The 17,867-nt window shown below is 37.7% G+C and overlaps 1 protein-coding gene across 1 annotated transcript in view; it reads left to right on the forward strand.

Moving 5' to 3' along the window:
- LOC125412618 (multiple epidermal growth factor-like domains protein 9) overlaps positions 1-17,867 on the forward strand; it is a 106,001-nt gene that overhangs the window by 40,730 nt on the left and 47,404 nt on the right. The window contains exon 2 of the mRNA XM_087904931.1: positions 8,007-8,208. Within this exon, the coding sequence (XP_087761057.1) occupies positions 8,007-8,208 (202 nt within the window). The remainder of the gene's footprint in view (positions 1-8,006; positions 8,209-17,867) is intronic.

Consider the following 17,867-nt stretch of genomic DNA (forward strand, 5'->3'; position numbering starts at 1 on the left):
GTGAGAGAGTACAGGATACAGAAGTAGAAGAGAGGGAGAGGTGGAATGGTTTGTGGTCTGGGTAGAGAGGTGGTGAGGAACAGGCTGACATGAATGGCTAGTTGGCCACCCCAGTCCAGGGAGATGTCTGGAACTATGACCCAGAGCTAGGCATTGATCCGAGGCCCTGGAGCAGCTGAGAAAGCTTGAGTTAATGTCTGTACTCCTGTCATCACTGGGGCCCTGCAAGGGCCTGTGGTGGGGCAACATTGGTGTCCAAGGACCTCGCTGCTGTTGGGGAAACCATGCCAATCTGAGTGCCCAGGGTCTGGGTTGCAACATGTTGGTGTCCAAGAACTGTGCTGCTGCCAGTGCCAGGCTGAGTCTGGTGGCAAGGGCTGTCAACTAGGGTCATAGTATTGTCCGGACCATGGGAGAGCCTTTGTTTGGATCCATGGCCCTGCCACATTTAGGGTCTATGTTGATTTCTGTGACTTCTGAGACCATCAAAGACTGTGCCAATGCTGGGAGTCTAGGCTGCCATCTGGAGCCATGTTGGTATCCACAGGCCATGCTGCTACAGGTGCCATGCTGATCCAGATGACCTGCACTGCCACCTGGGGCCATGGTGATATCCTGGCCAGGCTACTGCTTAGAATCATGACTGAGTCCGTGACCTTACCACAGTTAGGGTCTGTATTGATGTCTATGGCCATGTTGCCACCAAAGGCCACATAGATGCCCAGTGTCTGGACCATGCTGCCACCAGAGACACCCTGTTCAGAGTGGCCTGTACTGTCACCCAAGGCCATGATGTCATCCCTGTCAGGGCTGCTGCAGAGGGACATGACTGGATCTGTGGCCCTACAACAGCCAGGATTTGAGTTGATGGCCCAGGCTTCTGTTGTCACTGAGGGCCATGTGGAGGACCAGGGTCTGGATTGGCCACCTTGGACCATGTCAGTGTCTGAGGACTGTGTCACACCTAAGGCCATGCTGAACTGGGTGGCCACCTGGAGCCATGGAGACATTGGGCATGGGCGGCTGCCTAGAGTCATGTCCGGGTCTGTGGCTCTGCAAAAGCTGGGGTATAAGGTAATATCCATGGCTCCAGTTGCCACCAAGGGCACTGTGGATGCCCAGGATCTGGCCAGCCACCTGGGACCAGGTCGATGACCATGGACAATGCTGCTGCTGGGACTGTGCTAATCTGGTGAACCTGTGCTGGCAGTGGGGTCATTTTGGCATCTGGACCTGAGTTTCTACAAAGGGCCCTGTCTGGGCCCATGTCCTACAGCATGGTGATGTCCATGAGCACTGTTAACATGGGGATCATTGGAACCATGCTGTGCTGAGCCAGCCCTGCTTTTCATTAGTCCTAGGATGGCTGGTCATGCCCTAAGCTGGATATTGCAGTAAATGAGCTGCCCCCCCCTCAGGGGAGAGCTCACCTCTTGAGAAACATGGTTATACCCCTCACCATAGGTGTGACCCTCACCTGGGAAGCGCAATAGAGCCAACCTTGTGGCCAGGGACACAAGTGAGCCAACCCTGAGGGTTTGACACTAGGAGAACTGCCTCTGCCCCTTCTTGTCTGCCATGTGGTGACATGCATGAGGGAAAGATGCCCCCCCCTTACCAATTACCACCTGTGATAGGTGAGAGAGTTGGCCCTGGGATCACAAAAGTAGGGGAGCTAGACCTGAACCTTACTTGCTTCCGTGCACAAGAAAGTAGCATCTTCTTTCTATCTGGGCAGCAAACTAGAGCTGACCCTATTGTCAGGGATACAGGTGAGCCAGTCTGAAGGCATGAGAACAACAGAACCTTCAGCACACAGGAGAGTGGGCCTTGCACCCCACCTGGGCAGCACAGTAGAGCTGACCCTGTTGTCTGAGGGCATGAGAATAAGAAAGCTGACTTTCCCCCACCCCGTTGTTGCCCACTACAGCAATTGGGAGAAAAGGCCCTGCACCTTGCTGGGGCAAAACAGTAGAACTGGCCCTGGTGGTATAAGTGAGGGGAACCAGGATATGGGGACCGAAGAACAGAACTGGTTCCATTTTCTTACTGTAAGGCTGCATTGGTTGAGCTAGCTGGAGAGCTCATCTGAGTATTGACAATGAGGAAAAGCTAGCTAGTTGACCAACACATCTATCACCCTTGCCCAGAACCTGGGCTATGAGTTGGCCCATCCTAACATGCACCGAATCTATGAACTGTTGGAGCTAATGAAGGGGATGAACCTAAAGACCCAAAACATCAGGATCTCCTTGACAAAGGACAAAAACAGAAAATCTAAGAAGAGCTCTAGTGAGAGCCAATTATCGGTGATGTAACAGAAACTAGAGGCCTCAAGCCAGACAAATGACTCACATAATGAACACTTGCAATTAAAGATGAACAGACTAAAGGGTAAACTGTGTGTCTCAACGGACCATATTACAGCTTCCACAAGATTCTTCTTTTTGGTGTTATTTTTATTTTTGTTTGTTTTTGTTATTTATTTGTTTCTTTGTTTGGTTTGGTTTTTCTTTTAAACTTGGTTTTGTTTTGGTGGGGACGGGGGAGGCTGCAAGATGTGAGGGCCAAGGAGATAAGTAGGATTGAAAGGCATGATGGGAAATCCACAAAGACTCAGTAAGAAAAAAAAACCCTACATGCTTCACACAAAAATAAGGGAGGCCAGGAAAAAATTGACAACACTTGAAGTATAAAAATAAAAGAACTATTCAGTTAGGGAAAAAAGTATCACTTGATTTATCACTTGCGTTGTTCAATGAAGTATTCCTTGATTTTGGCAGTCCTCTCCCCTTCCTTCTTCAGTTTGAGAAACAAGAGATAGTTTTTGTATGCTTCTTGGAAAATGGTGACATTCCATGGTGGATAAACTGGACACACCTAAAGTTACTATACTTAATGCATTTTTCTGGTCTTTGTATGAAACAAGTTGGACTTAAAAATATCTCAAAAAGAAATAGTATATGATAAGGGGGACAGAATTACTGTAGACCTTCTTTCACCCTGTTCTCCCTCTATGTAGTACCCATTGTGTTCCAACACTTAAGTTTTTGTTAGTTACAAGTATATTTCTTGGTATCTGTGTTTGAGTGCAATGTTTATTTTATGACCATTTTATGATTATAAATTTAAATTTTCCTTTTCTCAGAAATTTGCATAATAAATAGACCAAGGGAAGTTTTTCATTTTCTTATTTAAATCATTTAAATCATTGGTTTGCTGCTTTTTTGTTTTGTTTTTGTTTGTTTGCCTCTGTAAAGGGCTAACACACTATTGTACAAAGTTGACTGAGCTTTTGGACATCACTGTTAGTTCTAAGATTTATAACATTCAGAAAGAACTTTTAAAGGCAGCATAGGGAGAGGACACACATTTGCTAGTATGTGCTAGTAGTGTTAGAACACACACATGCGCACACCTATCATTTTTGTTTTGTTTTTGTTTGCTTGTTTGTTTAATTTTTGAGATAAGGACTCAGATATTTCAGGTTAGCACTAAACTTACTATTTAGCCAGGATTGGCGTTGAACTCCTCATCACCTTGCTTCTGCTTCCCAGCTATAGATACCAAAAAACATTGAAAGTTCTCTAAAGGGTATAATTGACCTCTGTATATGTGATACTGGGGATTGAACCAAGGACCTCATGAACTCTAGGCAAAATCCCCTTTCATGAGCTATATCATCCCTAGCCTTTTTACTATTTTGAGACAAGGTCTCACTAAGTTGTCCAGATTGGCCTCAGACTCATAATCCTCCTGCCTCAGCCTGTAAAACTGTTTGGATTGTAGGAATATGGCATCACTCCCAACTGAACAAAAACATAGATTATTAAAGTTAGAGAAACAAAAAAATTCCCAGTATGTACAAGGCTCCCAAGAAGTCAGTTATACATTAATGAAGATAATGCCCTTCCAGAATAGGTGTTTGCGTATGAAAAAGACACAGAACTTGCAAGAAAAATCTTCCCTAAAAGCCAAGGAGGTTTCATTTATTGATCTTTAGTAAAGGGACACTTGAAGAAATGTGCTGATGGGGGTAGAGATTCAGTGACTCCCATGATACTTTTACATTAAAATCATTCCATAAATTTAAGTTCTAAGGAGAACTACTGTCTTTCTCTGAGTCTTTTACATTTCTATTCTCAAACACTTAAAGCAGAGCTGGAGAGATGGCTCAGGGGTTGGAGGTACTTGCAGAGGACCCAAGTTTGGTTCCCAGCACCCACATGATGGTTTACAACCATCTGTATCTTCCAAGCCAGGGGCATCCATGTGGTATGCAGACAAAAACCTGTACATATGAGTTAAGCATTAAAAACAAAACAAACAAAAAATATTAAAGCCATTTAGTACCAGATTTTAGGTTTTTTTCTTCAGGGCTCAAATCACTTTATTACATTATTCATCAGGAGCCAGACAACAAAATGTTGCCCAATATTGTAGTCTGTCTGTGAGCATTTGCATTACTCCTTCTAATTATATCTTTATAGCGTTTGTCCCTAGGATTTCAAGGCTTTGGAAGATATACACTTGACAAACAGTATTCCATATTCACTCCTAGGAAACTGAATGAGCTTTGCATACTGTCTGTGATGAGCTTCTGTTATTTCATCTCCATTAGTGACCGTATTGATGGCTTACCATTAGTCATGCCATAGCCCCTTTGTGTTACTCTGATGTCTATGATTCCATCTTATTAAAAGTCAGTACTTCCTCTGTTGCCTTTGGCTATGTGTCCTTCCTATTATTTTATCAATTGAAATTTCCTTTATTCATTTTTATAGAGCTTTCCATTAAGGGGATTTCACTATTTCTGCATTAATGCCTGTGGTTCCACATGAATGTATAGAATTGTAAAAGATCTGAGATTTTTCTTATAAGTTACCAAATTACCTTGACATAATATAATGGATACTCACAGTGTTTCATATTTATTGCAGTTGCTCATCTTTCATTTGATGTGCATAATTTTTATTTTTGGACCATCTCTGAGATAGAGGCCAAAATTCTGAGCTATAATTTAAAAACACATATACCCTCTCACATTTGTCCTAGCTTCCTGTCCTTGCTTATGTTTGGGAGATTTTTGTGATATTGCATCATTTTATCTTTTCTATTATTGGATCAATCTTTTTGGCTCAAATATTTGTCACTTACTCTGTTACTGTTAGTATGGCCTAACACCTTAATACCAAGTTTATCTAATCAATACATATTGTTTTCATTCTCCTTGAACATTCTGTCTTAAATTTTTTTATTCTAATCACTATATCATGGCATATCTATCAGTACTGCATATAACCCATTATTTATAGACAATTATAACATTACTAATTCTGTTTTCCAGACATTGTCCAAAAATGATCTTTCCCATAGAGCATAACAAAACTGTGGCCTATGAATCTAACATCTGAATTGCATTTATACTATTTTGTGTGGTGTCACCTTCCACTGTTTTCCTACTCTTCCTTCAGTTATTACAGTATTTCAGGCTCTATTTGAAACTATAATATAAATGCTATTATTCTACTCTGTATACAGATGAGAAAAAAAGAAAGCAGAGTAACTATACAGTTAGAAGGTAAGAAGGCAGAATGTTAAACCTTAGCTCACCACCTCTTTGCCTGTCTTTCTAAATGTCTCTCATATGAGAGTTACAGAAAATATGTAGTATTTTGTTTTACAGTGATAAAACAAATTTTAGCTTTTTGTTGAATTTGATTGTATGAGAGAACCTTCAAGAATATAGCAGAAAATGAACAAAGATTAAGAAATAGGCTTAGTGAGTATTTTTAGGGAATAATGAAAACATTTCATTTTCTCCATAGAAATGATAAATAACCAGTTACCTTGACATTCAAGGTTTATCCACTAGAACTCTACTAAAGAAATACTTTGTTTTAAAAAATATATACATTCTTAGATTAATTAGATTTTTTAAAAAAAATACTACTAATTGGAGATTGAGATAATAACTCAGTAGTTTAGAGTACTAGCTGCTCTTCCAGAAGACCAGATTTGATTCCTTGCACCCACATGAAGGCTCACACCCATCTCTAATTCCAATCCCAGGGGATCTAACCTCTTTTGGCCACAGTAGGCACCAGGCATGTATGTGGTTCACAGACACACATGCATACAAAACACCCATACACATAAAATGATAAAATAATATAACAAAAAAAAACATGTTCTAAAAAGCAAATAAGATACTGCTAATTGTATATAATTTGTTGAGAGTACTGATTTATTTTTAATAAGAAATACTTTATTAGTAAGAGAATAATAAAACTGTAAGTGTTTATTGTAAGGCCTCTTCACCTTCCTTTTCCTTGAGACATTTTTGTCCAGCCCAGCATTATTTGTTTAACATGTAATGAAATTTGATCTAGCAAGAAGTGTTAGATGTATGTTGAATTTTTGCCAAATTTCAGAAGAAAGATGTTATTTTGTTTTCGCTAATTTTTGTCCAGCAGAGGTCTTGTCATGACAGGTTTACAAACTACTGAATGTGGTTTCTTTATATTCAAAAAAGACTGCCCACATACTCAAAGTATGAGACAGAGAGAGTGAGTATTGTAGCTTACATCCAGGACCTCACACGTACTAGGAAAATGTTCCACTAGTTTACAATCCCCAGGCCAAAAATAAGAGTCATGATTTTGTGATAAAGCTGATTCCTTTCCGTAATCTTGGGACTAAAGATGTTATAACTCTCCATTAGATTTTATAGCTTTCCATTCATCCTTGAAATATACAAAAAAAATATTATCCACTAGTATATTCATTACCTTTACAGATTCAAAGGAAATGGGAAGAAATGAACTGATATCAAAGTTTAGGAAGAAAAGAAGCATGAGGGGTAGTTGGCCTAATGGGGATTTTATGTGGAATCCTTTGTTTTTACTTGTGTGGATATTCTATTTTTAAAAACTTATTTCTCTTTCTACAATACAGAATTAAACACCCTTATAACTTACTATGTAAGACTCTGGATTTACTGCTATCTGGTAATTTTTAAAATGATAAAGAATAATGTTAATTAAGATTAGTTAACTAATGTTAAGTTAAATTTTTGTCATTAAAATGCCATTTTATATAGTACCTTAATTATTCACAAAAATAATTTTTCTCTCACCCAGTTTATCCATATTTGTGAATTAAAGAAACTGGTCTATAGGATATACACAACATTTTATTTTTTTCCTATAGTTGATTTAAAGGGCATCTTTTACAAAAACAAGCTTGCAAAGGCCCTTGTTAGTACTGTATTAAACTCTGTTAAAAATACTTTCCCTTTGCTAAAATGAGTAGAATTACTAGCAAAAACTTGCAAACAAATGTTTGCATTAGGAGGCTAAAACTAGGAACTTCTAAGTCGTTTACATCCAAAAGAACTGTTTGAAATATACCTAAGAAAATATTTATTTTCTAATAATTTAACTTAAAAAAGATATTTGACTTTTGAACTAGTATTTCCTTCAGGGTGAACTAGTACTTCCTTCTCTAGGCTTATTATTCACTTCCCTTACCACTGAGTTTTAATTCTCCATTTCTTCCTAGTTGGAACATTGAACTTCTGATTCCAGCTGTGACACAGTTTTAGATGACCTCGTATAGCTTACTGGAGTTAGTCACCAGACCCTTATGCCTTTGCTGCTCACAGGGGGGTTATTTATGATTTAACATGTTGTCATTTCCAGCATGTACTCCGAGAGTCATGTAAATAAACCTGCTTTGAGAGGCTTTAGTTCAGAACACACACACACAGGTTTAGGGTAAGGAAGTAGACAATGAGGACTACTGTAAAGCAAATTGAGAATGTCAGCTTTATAATTATGAACTATACACATGTTTTGTAATCTGCTGTATACGTTGCCCAATTTAAATAAACTGAATAATAAAGGAAGTCAAAACTAGACTCGATTTTATTTGGCCTTACAAATTTGTCACAATTGTTAATTAACAAAAATGAAGGTTTGATAATGGCTTCCTTCTCTTTTCAGAGTATTTGTGTAACTGTTCTGAGGTTGGAAGCTTGGATGTGAAGCGCTGCAACCAGACATCAGGGCAGTGTGAGTGTCATCCAGGTTATCAGGGACTTCATTGTGAAACCTGCAAAGAGGGCTTTTACCTCAATCACACTGTTGGTCTCTGTCTGCCATGTCACTGCAGTCCACATGGATCTCTTAGCATCCTGTGCAACAGGTAAGCAGCAGAGGGTGGAGGTGAAGTCCATTGTATTTTAGTAAGGAAAAAATGTACTGGGGAGCTAGGAGGAGTCAGAGGAAAAGAGTAGGGGATAGGAATGACTAAGATTACCTATGTGTGTGTGTGTGTGTGCGCGCGTGCGCGAACATATGTGTGTACACGCACACACAAAAACACACACACATATGTAAAAGGATAAAAAACAAAGGTTTCTGCTGTGGGGAATGAGCCATTTAATTAATGGGGAAAGTCACTATGTCATAGATTTATAAAATTTTATATACATTAATTCTATCACTTTGTATATTATATTTAATATCATAATTATAAAACATTCATTTTCTGCTTTAGTTCATTAAGAGGACCTGGGCTTTGTAATGGTTTTTCTAAGTTTCCTGAAGAAAAAAAAAATCAATGAAAGATTCTGTTTACTGAGGGAGTTCCTTTCAGGCATGTTTAGTGGAATATTCTTGTTGTATTTATTAAGATGTGACTGTATATTAAGGTAACATATTCTTGACTTTTTCTGTTATCAAAAGTCTCAAATTTGTGTGCACTATTTATTGTTGATGTTTTTGTTTTGCCTTCTTATTGTGGGGAGGGGTGCCATTGCACTTGTGTGGAGGTCAGATCTCTATTTGTATAGGTCCTAGAAACTGAACTCAAGGCATCAGGCTTAGTGGAAAGCACCTCTACCCACTGAGCCATCTCAGCAATCATACATCTATTTTTTAATGAGTAGATAATAAACTTTATTCTTATGGGGAGATGGGTGTGGAAGAGATACTAAATTAAATTATTTTCTATTTGGAAGTGACTTAATCTTATGGTACCATACCCTGTTCTTTGACCTTGTATGAGTGAATAGCTGGTGTTTTGTGAACCTCAAGCAAGAAGCTGAAGAGCCAGCGTTTCACAGTGACAAGAACATAAACTTTAGAGTTAATGTAATCTGTCTGTGGACCCAGTATCTCAGCCATTTCTGAGTTGCACTGTGCTCAGTGCAGTTCCACTTATTTCAGTAACTCAGCTTCTTCTCAAGGCTGCTATAAAGTGAAATAAGTTGGTGCATATAAATTGTTTAGCACATACAAATCAAGAAATTCATATTTCATTCCAAAGGAATATTGGTGAATTGAGGATTTTTTTAAATAATACTTTAATTAAATCTTTGAGAATTTCATATATGCATACCATGTATATTATTATATTTATACCACACTCCTTATGATAAACTTTAAAAGAATTTTATAGTTCCATGTTTAAAATATGCTTTAGTGTTTACCAATATATATTTTAGGTGGTTTATAAACCATTGTGTTTTTATATAATATTATATAATGTGCTTGTATTAAAATATAGAATTTGACTGAAAACTTTATATTTTGAAATGCAACAATAATGAATGTTTATGATGTTCAGTATCTTCAAAGTTAATGTTGTCTTAATCCTTATAGTAACTCTTTATTCGTAGGTTAGTAGGTCACAAAGATATTAAAGGACAGAAAAGGAATTCCAAATTAGGCCTTCCAAGTCCAAGCCTGGCTTTACTACCATGCCACATGCCACCTATAATGAAAAGATTGATACTCTGGTTTTTGAGATTGAGACTATAGTACTTTTTAAAAGACAAACAAACAAACAAAAACAACAAACAGCTGTGTAGCCCTGGATAACTTGGAACTCTTAAACCAGGCTCTTCTCAAACTCATAGAAATATAGCTTCCTGTACTGCCTCTGTTTCTGTCACTTCTGCCTCTGCTTCTCAAGTGTTGGGATTAAAATTGTGCACCACTATGCCTGGCACTATTTAGAAATCTCTTACTATACCCCCAAATCCATGCCCACACAAGTCATAATTTAGAAACTCCTCACTTAGTTTTATTGTGGTACTGGTGACTGAACCCAGGATCTTGTGCATTCTAAACAGGCACTCTACCACAAAGTTATAGTCTCAGGCCAACACACCTACCATTTTAAAAGACAAGATGCTAACAAGCTGATAATTTGCTGACGACCTTAATATCTTAAGATATACGTACTTTCTGAATCTCAATGCTTTAATTTATACAATATTATTAATATATATAGCATGAAGGATGTCTATGAGAATTAAATTTTGTGTGGTATGTATATATTTACATTGTGAGCTGTATATAGGTTTGACTCAATAATTCAGTAACTCTAGGAATTAAATCTGATTTGTTTGTTTTGGTTTCATTCTAAAGTGAGAAATAGGGGCTGGAGAGATGGCTCAGAGGTTAAGAGCACTGCCTGCTCTTCCAAAGGTCCTGAGTTCAATTCCCAGCAACCACATGGTGGCTCACAACCATCTGTAATGAGATCTGGTGCCCTCTTCTGGCCTGCAGGCATACGTGCAGACAAAATACTGAGGATACTGTATACATAATAAATCTAAAAATAAATAAATAAATAAAGTGAGAAATAGAATTAGTGTCTCACAAAGGAGAAAGCTTAAGTCAGCAGGCTTGGATATGAGTACAAAATGGAGTCATTTTTAGTAAGTTGTAGGAGAAATTATTAATTATAAAAGAAAAAAACTGCTTTTTTCTATTGTCATAAACCCAATTATAGCATTGAAAACTAACATTCTATGTTTTAGGAAAAGAATATCTAAAATTAATTGAATATATGCTAAACAATTATCTGTGCCCTTCACATATTTTCATTTAAACCTCATATCAAACATATGAAGTAGACACTAGCATTGTCATTCTTTGCGGCTTTGAACATTTGCCTAGGTAGTAGCTAGTAAGATAGAGAGTAGTTTCTAAAATACTTTCTAGAACTAGAGTACATACTCCTGTCTACTATCATGATACATCCTTTCTCAGAACCAAGAGAGTAAGCATTGTCATTTTGCGCTCTGATTCTTAACTACTAATGTTCAGAGTACTTGAATTATTAAGGAATTTCCTCCAGTGGTCTTCTGACCCTGGTAAGATAATTCATGCTAAATCCTAACTAATACCAGTGTAGATTTAGAAGATAAAGATCAATCCTGTAAATAAGTAGCTTCTGTGGTGCTTATGTTGCTTTCTCATTACACTAGTACCTTGGAGTGAAAATATACATTTGTTCTTATCAGGAAACATATACTCTATAAAGACTAAGGACATAGACTGCTAACTAGAAAGTAACACATAAGAGTGTCTGTTATCTGCTGGCCTAGTCTGTCACCTGGGTACCCTGTCCCTTTAAGAGACAAATCCGCTCACTCCAAAACTGCCCTTCCACTGAGGCAAAGGGACCCTTCCTCTCTCTGCCCTCTCCCTTCCCCCACTTTGCTTTCCCCACTTTCCCCTCCATAATCCATTAGATAAACTCTCTGCATGATGTATCTGTCTGTCTCTCAGACCCGACCCACTGTGGTCTCCCACCCACTTGCTGTCAAGGCCTCAGGTGACCCTCTGCTGCCCCTCGTGGGATCAGTCCTCCCCCACCATGTTTATAAATGATAACAGTATCTGAATGCAAGCCTTTTAGTTACCAAAGGAACTGAGATGCGCCTTTTTGGGTTCTGATTTAAGGAAGTAGAGCGATAAGACCTTATTGTGGAGAAGTAACTCCGAATTCTGGAGAATTTCCTAAAATAATACAAGGAGATGAGAAATCGCGTCCCTTAATGCCTACCTAAAATCTTCTTTTGTCTTGATCTCTCTATTCTCGTTAATAATGAATAGAAGTTCTGATCTGACTTTTTCACACATTGAAGGTCTATGGAATAAACAATTGACTTTTTAAAAATTCATTTTGCCACTCTTTCAGTCCGTATGTTCAATGGGAGTTGCTTCAGTGAGGGTAGATTTTGGTTGTAGGAGCCAGATGTTAGTTGAGCAGTGTCTTTGTGTGCAAACACAAAGTCCTCTATGTACTGACAGAAGGTCACCCCCTCATGTCAGTATTGGTGTTCCAGTCAGTTTAATTGGAAAAAGTTGACCTGTAGCATCTGAACTTTTTTATTTTTGATTTGGGTCACATTCCTAGTGTTTTCCTGATCACATTTTGATCTTCAATAAATAAAGAAAGATGCAATAATTTTTTAACTTTGTTATTCATTTTACATACCAACCACAGTTCCCCCTCCCTTTCCTCATCCAGGTCACCCCACTTTACCACACCCTAACCCCATCCACTCCCCAGAAAGGGTAAGCCCTCTCATGGGGAGTCACTGAAGCCTGGCACATTAAGCTGAAGCAGAGTCAAGCCCCTCCCACCTATAACAAAGCTGAGCAAGGCATCCCACCATAGGGAATGGGCCTCAAAAAGCCAACTCATGCACCAGGGATAGATCCTGGTCCCACTGCTAGGGGCCCCACAAACAGACCAAACCATATAACTGTCATCCATATGCAGAGGGACTAGTTCAGTCCCATGCAGACTCCCCAGCTGTCGGTCCAGAGTCCAAGAGGGTCCCAGAAGCTCAGTCAGCTGACTCTGTGGGTCTCCCCAAAGAGATAATATTTGATTTAAAAAAAAACACTTCTGCTAGTAATGTCCTAAATCTTTTCATATATAGCTCTTAAGATATTTTCAGATCTGACCTTATATGTAAGTAATTAAATGTATCTGCAATATTTAAATATTCATAATATTAGGATACATAATTTGGTATTTTAGGTGACCTTAACATGGTAAGTTCTATGATGATCTAATATTTTTCCCCTTAAAATCCATGTTTGCTGCTATATAGTATATCTTGAAATTCTTATTACTTTGCTTTTTCAGTTATTGGAAGATGCTGCAAGTAAGAAGGCAAATGTTAATTATGTCATAAACAAACACCAAAATTAATTTCAAATAGAAAGATTCCAGAACTCCTCCAAGGCTTATGTCCATAGAGGGTACAGAAAATAATTTTTGTGTGTAGTATTTGGGGGAAACAACTGGTACAAAATCACTACTTTTTTGTAAAGTTCTAAAAATTTTGAAAAGAAAACTTTTGATCACTGAAAGCAACAATGTGGAAAGCTTTGTCATTTCATCCACCCATTGTTTCATGTAATACAGATAATTGCATTTGCCAGTCATGGCAAAAGATATTATCCCTATTCTCAAGAAATTCACACGTTAGTAGAAAGGTAGCTGTGAAAACCAAATGTTAGAACTTGCAGAGTGTGCAAGTTAATTCAGGAAGGCCTTAGGAGAAAATTCATATTTAAACTGAAATTTGATCAGTAATTTATATAAAAAGAAAGGTTCACTATTTCTTGAAGGCAATGATTGGTAGTGGTAGAGAGGAAGGTTTGAAAGAGAATAGAAAGTAAGAATCTTGTCTGTTTATTTTCTATTGTATCTCTAAAGTTTGACTGTAGTAGACACCCAATAAGCACTTGATGAGTGAAAAGAATAGATGAATGGAGAATTAATAAAGCAAGACCATGAAGGAACTAGTGTGCCCTCACATTCACTAAATATGATTGAATAGGAGGTGATAAGAGATTCGTTTTTTAGAAAAATCATCTGCCATCCATCTTGTGAACGGAAAGAGTATAATCAGACAAGGAAACCCGTAAGTCTTCTCTGGAAGAACAGTGCATATTCTTTCTGTTAAACAGGAAGCTTGATAACAATTTAAGCAAGAGAAGAGAAGCCCAAATTTAAAGCACAGAGAAGGGAACTAATTTTAGGATTAAGTGATTACTTTAAATGTATGAAGTTAATGGGAAATGACCTACATCTGTCTTTCTCGCTTGGACATAGTAGTGAAAGTATCCGCCATTGCCAGACCAAAAGAACAAGAAAAAAAATCACAAACTTAAGGGAAGTTGAAAGAAGATAGTGATGCTGTTTTGTTTTAGTCATGTAGATATTGAAATGACAGAAAATTCAGGTAGAGATGTCTGGTTGACACTTTCCTATATGTTTTCTGATAAACTAAAGAAATATTCTAAGTTATTATTTTTAAAGGTTTATTTAGAGTATATGTTTATTCATGTGTGTGTTTATGTGAGTACAGGTGCCTGTGGAATTCAGAAAAGGGTATTGGTACCTCTAGAGCTGAACTAACAAGTGACTGTGAGCCACATAATATAGTTGCTGAATCCAGGTTTGTAAATGCAGTATACACATAAGATACTCTACTTTATGCTGTTTTGTAGAAAAACTAAAACAGCAATCATAACTTTATTCTATATACCAATTATTATTCCTACAAGTCACAAACCTCAAGTTTAAAGTATTTTTTTTCCTTCAATATACGTTTTCTTAAAAGATAATCATTGTGGTAAAAAGAAGTATATACCAGTCTGTATCTTTGATCTTGGTTTATTTGTTTCAATAAGCATTTATACATTGTCAGTTTATGTTTTAGAAGACGTGGCACATAGGTTTGTGGGAAAACAAGTTAGGCTAAAGTGTGACTCTTCAGTGGTCAGAGAGGATCTTGTTCAGAAACGGGCACTGAGAACACTGAGGTGTTTGTGGAAACAATGCATATCTAATGTGGTCTGGAAAGTGTGGTGTGTCTTATATCTAAAGACTCCATTTCATGGCAGGCACAATTTGCCCTCCTAGTCATCTAATTATTAACTAGATAGCAGCTGTAGGCAAATGAATGGAAGAAAGAAAAAAAATCATTCCAGCCACTAATGACCTTAGGGACGAGGTGCCACAGTGAATTGATACTGTCGTTGAGCAACCATGTTACTGTTGCTAAATCTTATCATAGACTCCTCTTGTTTAAGTCAGTTTTAGAAAAGTTTGGAATTTTGAAAGTAGTATTTTAATGTTTTATTATTGGTAGCATTAAACAATCATTTATTTTACCTCTAATAGTCTAGTGTATTTAATCTACATGCTAATGGTAAAATCAAGTTCATATAAATGTTGTAGTTAGTATCAAGGTCTTATTTGTTTAAGGTAAAAACTGACTCATACCACAAAATATGAAGATGAACTATTTAAAGTGATCAAGAAGCTGAGAGACATCAGTTATATGTGAAAACCAGAGTAGATTCATTGACGCAGTAGCATTTAACCTGTTTATGAAGAAAAGAAACAATTTAGACATAAAGAATAAAAAAAGAGGACATTTTAGAATAGAAAATGAGAGTTAATGACTCAGTGTTACACTCAACATAGATGTCAAATTAAAAAATGAGCAGGGATAAGAGATGAATCTTGTAAGTTCTTATGGGGTCAGGTCACAAAAGGCCATATAAATTGAAATTTACTCACTAAATATTTTTTTAAAGATTTATTATTATTTTTAATTATATGTATGTATCTTATGGGGTTTGGGCAGATGAATGCAATTCCATAGAGGCCAGAAGTGGGAATTAGATTCCCTGGAGTTGAAGTTATAGTTGGTTGTTAAGTTGGCTAACATGAATACTGGGAACTGAAAATGAATCCTCTGGAAGAACAGTACACACTCTTAATTGCTGGGCCTTATCACCAACCCCCTAGCAAGCTATCCTCAACAGCAGGAGTAAGATCAGCACTGTATTGTAGCAATATCTAATGTGGTTATGTGTAATGGCAAGTGCTTAAATGCAAAGTGAAAATTAACAAGGATCGAAATAAGTGTAACACAACAAGAATGAGAGAATAGTAAGAAAATTAAGAGTAGTTTGAAGAATAAAGTGTAGTAATAGCCATGTTCCTGTGCATAATCTCTAGGAATTAATGCTTGGATTAATGCAAACAGATGTAAGGGTAGTTTGTGTTCATACACTGAATTAGTAGAAGTGTGCAGCAGTGCCAGCTTCCTTCTCAGGTCTATACCCTCTCTATGTGTTTTCTATTCTATTGTTGCAAGCTGCAGGGGTTGAATTGCTATACCCACTATACCTCGGGGAATTTTAATCTCCCCAAGTCTTGCTGTTGAATATCAAACAGTGCCTCTATTCTCATGTTCTTTATGTGCTGCTAAATATAAATTCAAGGACCCTTTACCTTTAAAGAGTTTTAAGAGCTGTTATTTTTTGTAGGGAGGCCTTTGGTGTACAAACATAAGTCAACAACTTATATGGTTGACCGTTTTTCACAAAGTTTGAACGAAATCATTCTTGTAATCACTTAATTTCTACTTAATTACTTTGACCCTCATATGCTGTAGCAAAAAGTGCAGTGCTTTCCTTTTAAAGTCACCCATTCTCCAACAGTTAATTACTCATTGTTCAGCAACTCTGGGGCCAGTCCTCCTATGACACTAAGTATAAAGGGAATGATTCTGATCAGGTCATTGATGTTTTTTGCTGATATATGGAATTACTGATGACAGCTTGGTCCCTGAAAAACTGGATGCCTGATGCATGCTTACTATTTTGATGGTACTTTACCAGTCTGGATCCTTACAGGTACTGGTGATCTTTTTGTTTTAAGGGAGGATGAATTTAATCCTTCAATGCCAAGTTCTTGCAAGTATGCTCTAAACTGGGCTTCCTAAATTACAGATCTTAACAATTAGTGTACACAGACTGCTATATCCTCTTGTGTTCTTGCCAGGGCCAAGAATATTTTTTAGAATTTCTACTAATAAATCTGAAATTCTCCCCCTTCCTTTCATAGGCATTCGAAATGAAAAGAGCTTTGTTAAATTCTTCTCTCCAAATAATGGGACTAGTTCTACCCATATTTGCATAATTGAGGGAAACCCAGTAAGTTAAAGGATTTAGTTTAGGAGGATCAGCCTCAATGTTATTTTCGACCTCTGTTCAAATGACAGAGCAACCATAAGTTTCTCCTGTTGAAGAAGAAAGAAACCACAGAAGTAATCTCTAGGTAAATACCTTCCTCATAGGTAATTTCATTACACTTTGAAAGTTTTAAAGCCTTACTTCCCTGCTCCGTCCCTCCCCCAACCTGATCCCTCATGTTCCCATTCGCCCACCTCCCAGTTTACCTAGGAGATCTTTTCTATTTCATCCTTCCCAGGAAAATCTATATCTTCCACTTAGGGTCTTCCTTGTTACCTAGCCTCTCTGGAGATGTGGCTTGTAGCCAAGTTATCCTTTATTTTATAACTAATATCTACTGTTGAGTGAGTACATGCCATGTTTGTCTTTCTCAGTCTGATTACCCCACTCAGGATGTTTTTTTTCTAGTTCTATCTAGTTGCATGCAGATTTCATGATGTCGTTGTTTTTTTATAGCTGAGTAGTAAGTAGTCCATTGTATAAATGCACCACATATTCTTCATCCATTTTTTTGGTTGAGGGGCTTCTAGTTTGTTTCTGAGTAACAGGGAGGGGAACATTTTGGGGGTTAGGGAAAAACCTGGTACCAGGGAGACTCCAAGGAATCTACAAGGATGACCCCAGCTAGGACTCCTAGCAATAGTAGAGAGGATGCCTGAATTGACCTTCTCTTGTAATCAGATTGGTGACTACCCTAATTGTCATCAGATAACTTTCATCCATTAATTGATGGAAACAGATGCAAAGATCCACCAGCCAAGCACTGGGAATCCTGTTGACGAGAGGGAGGAAAAATTGTACAAGCCAGATAAATCAATTTCATCACAAGGAAACCCAAAGAAACAACTAACCTGGGCTTTGTAGAAGGAGCAGCGGGCTTCTTCCCGCCGCCTGCCCGGCTAGCTTTACCCGAAATAATTACATGGAAACTGTATTCTTTTAAACACTGCCTGGCCCATTATCTGTAGCCTCTTATTGGCTAACTCTTACATG

Source organism: Myodes glareolus, chromosome 3 (assembly GCF_982192425.1).
Source record: "Myodes glareolus chromosome 3, mMyoGla1.1, whole genome shotgun sequence".
Taxonomy (NCBI): Eukaryota; Metazoa; Chordata; class Mammalia; order Rodentia; family Cricetidae; genus Myodes; species Myodes glareolus.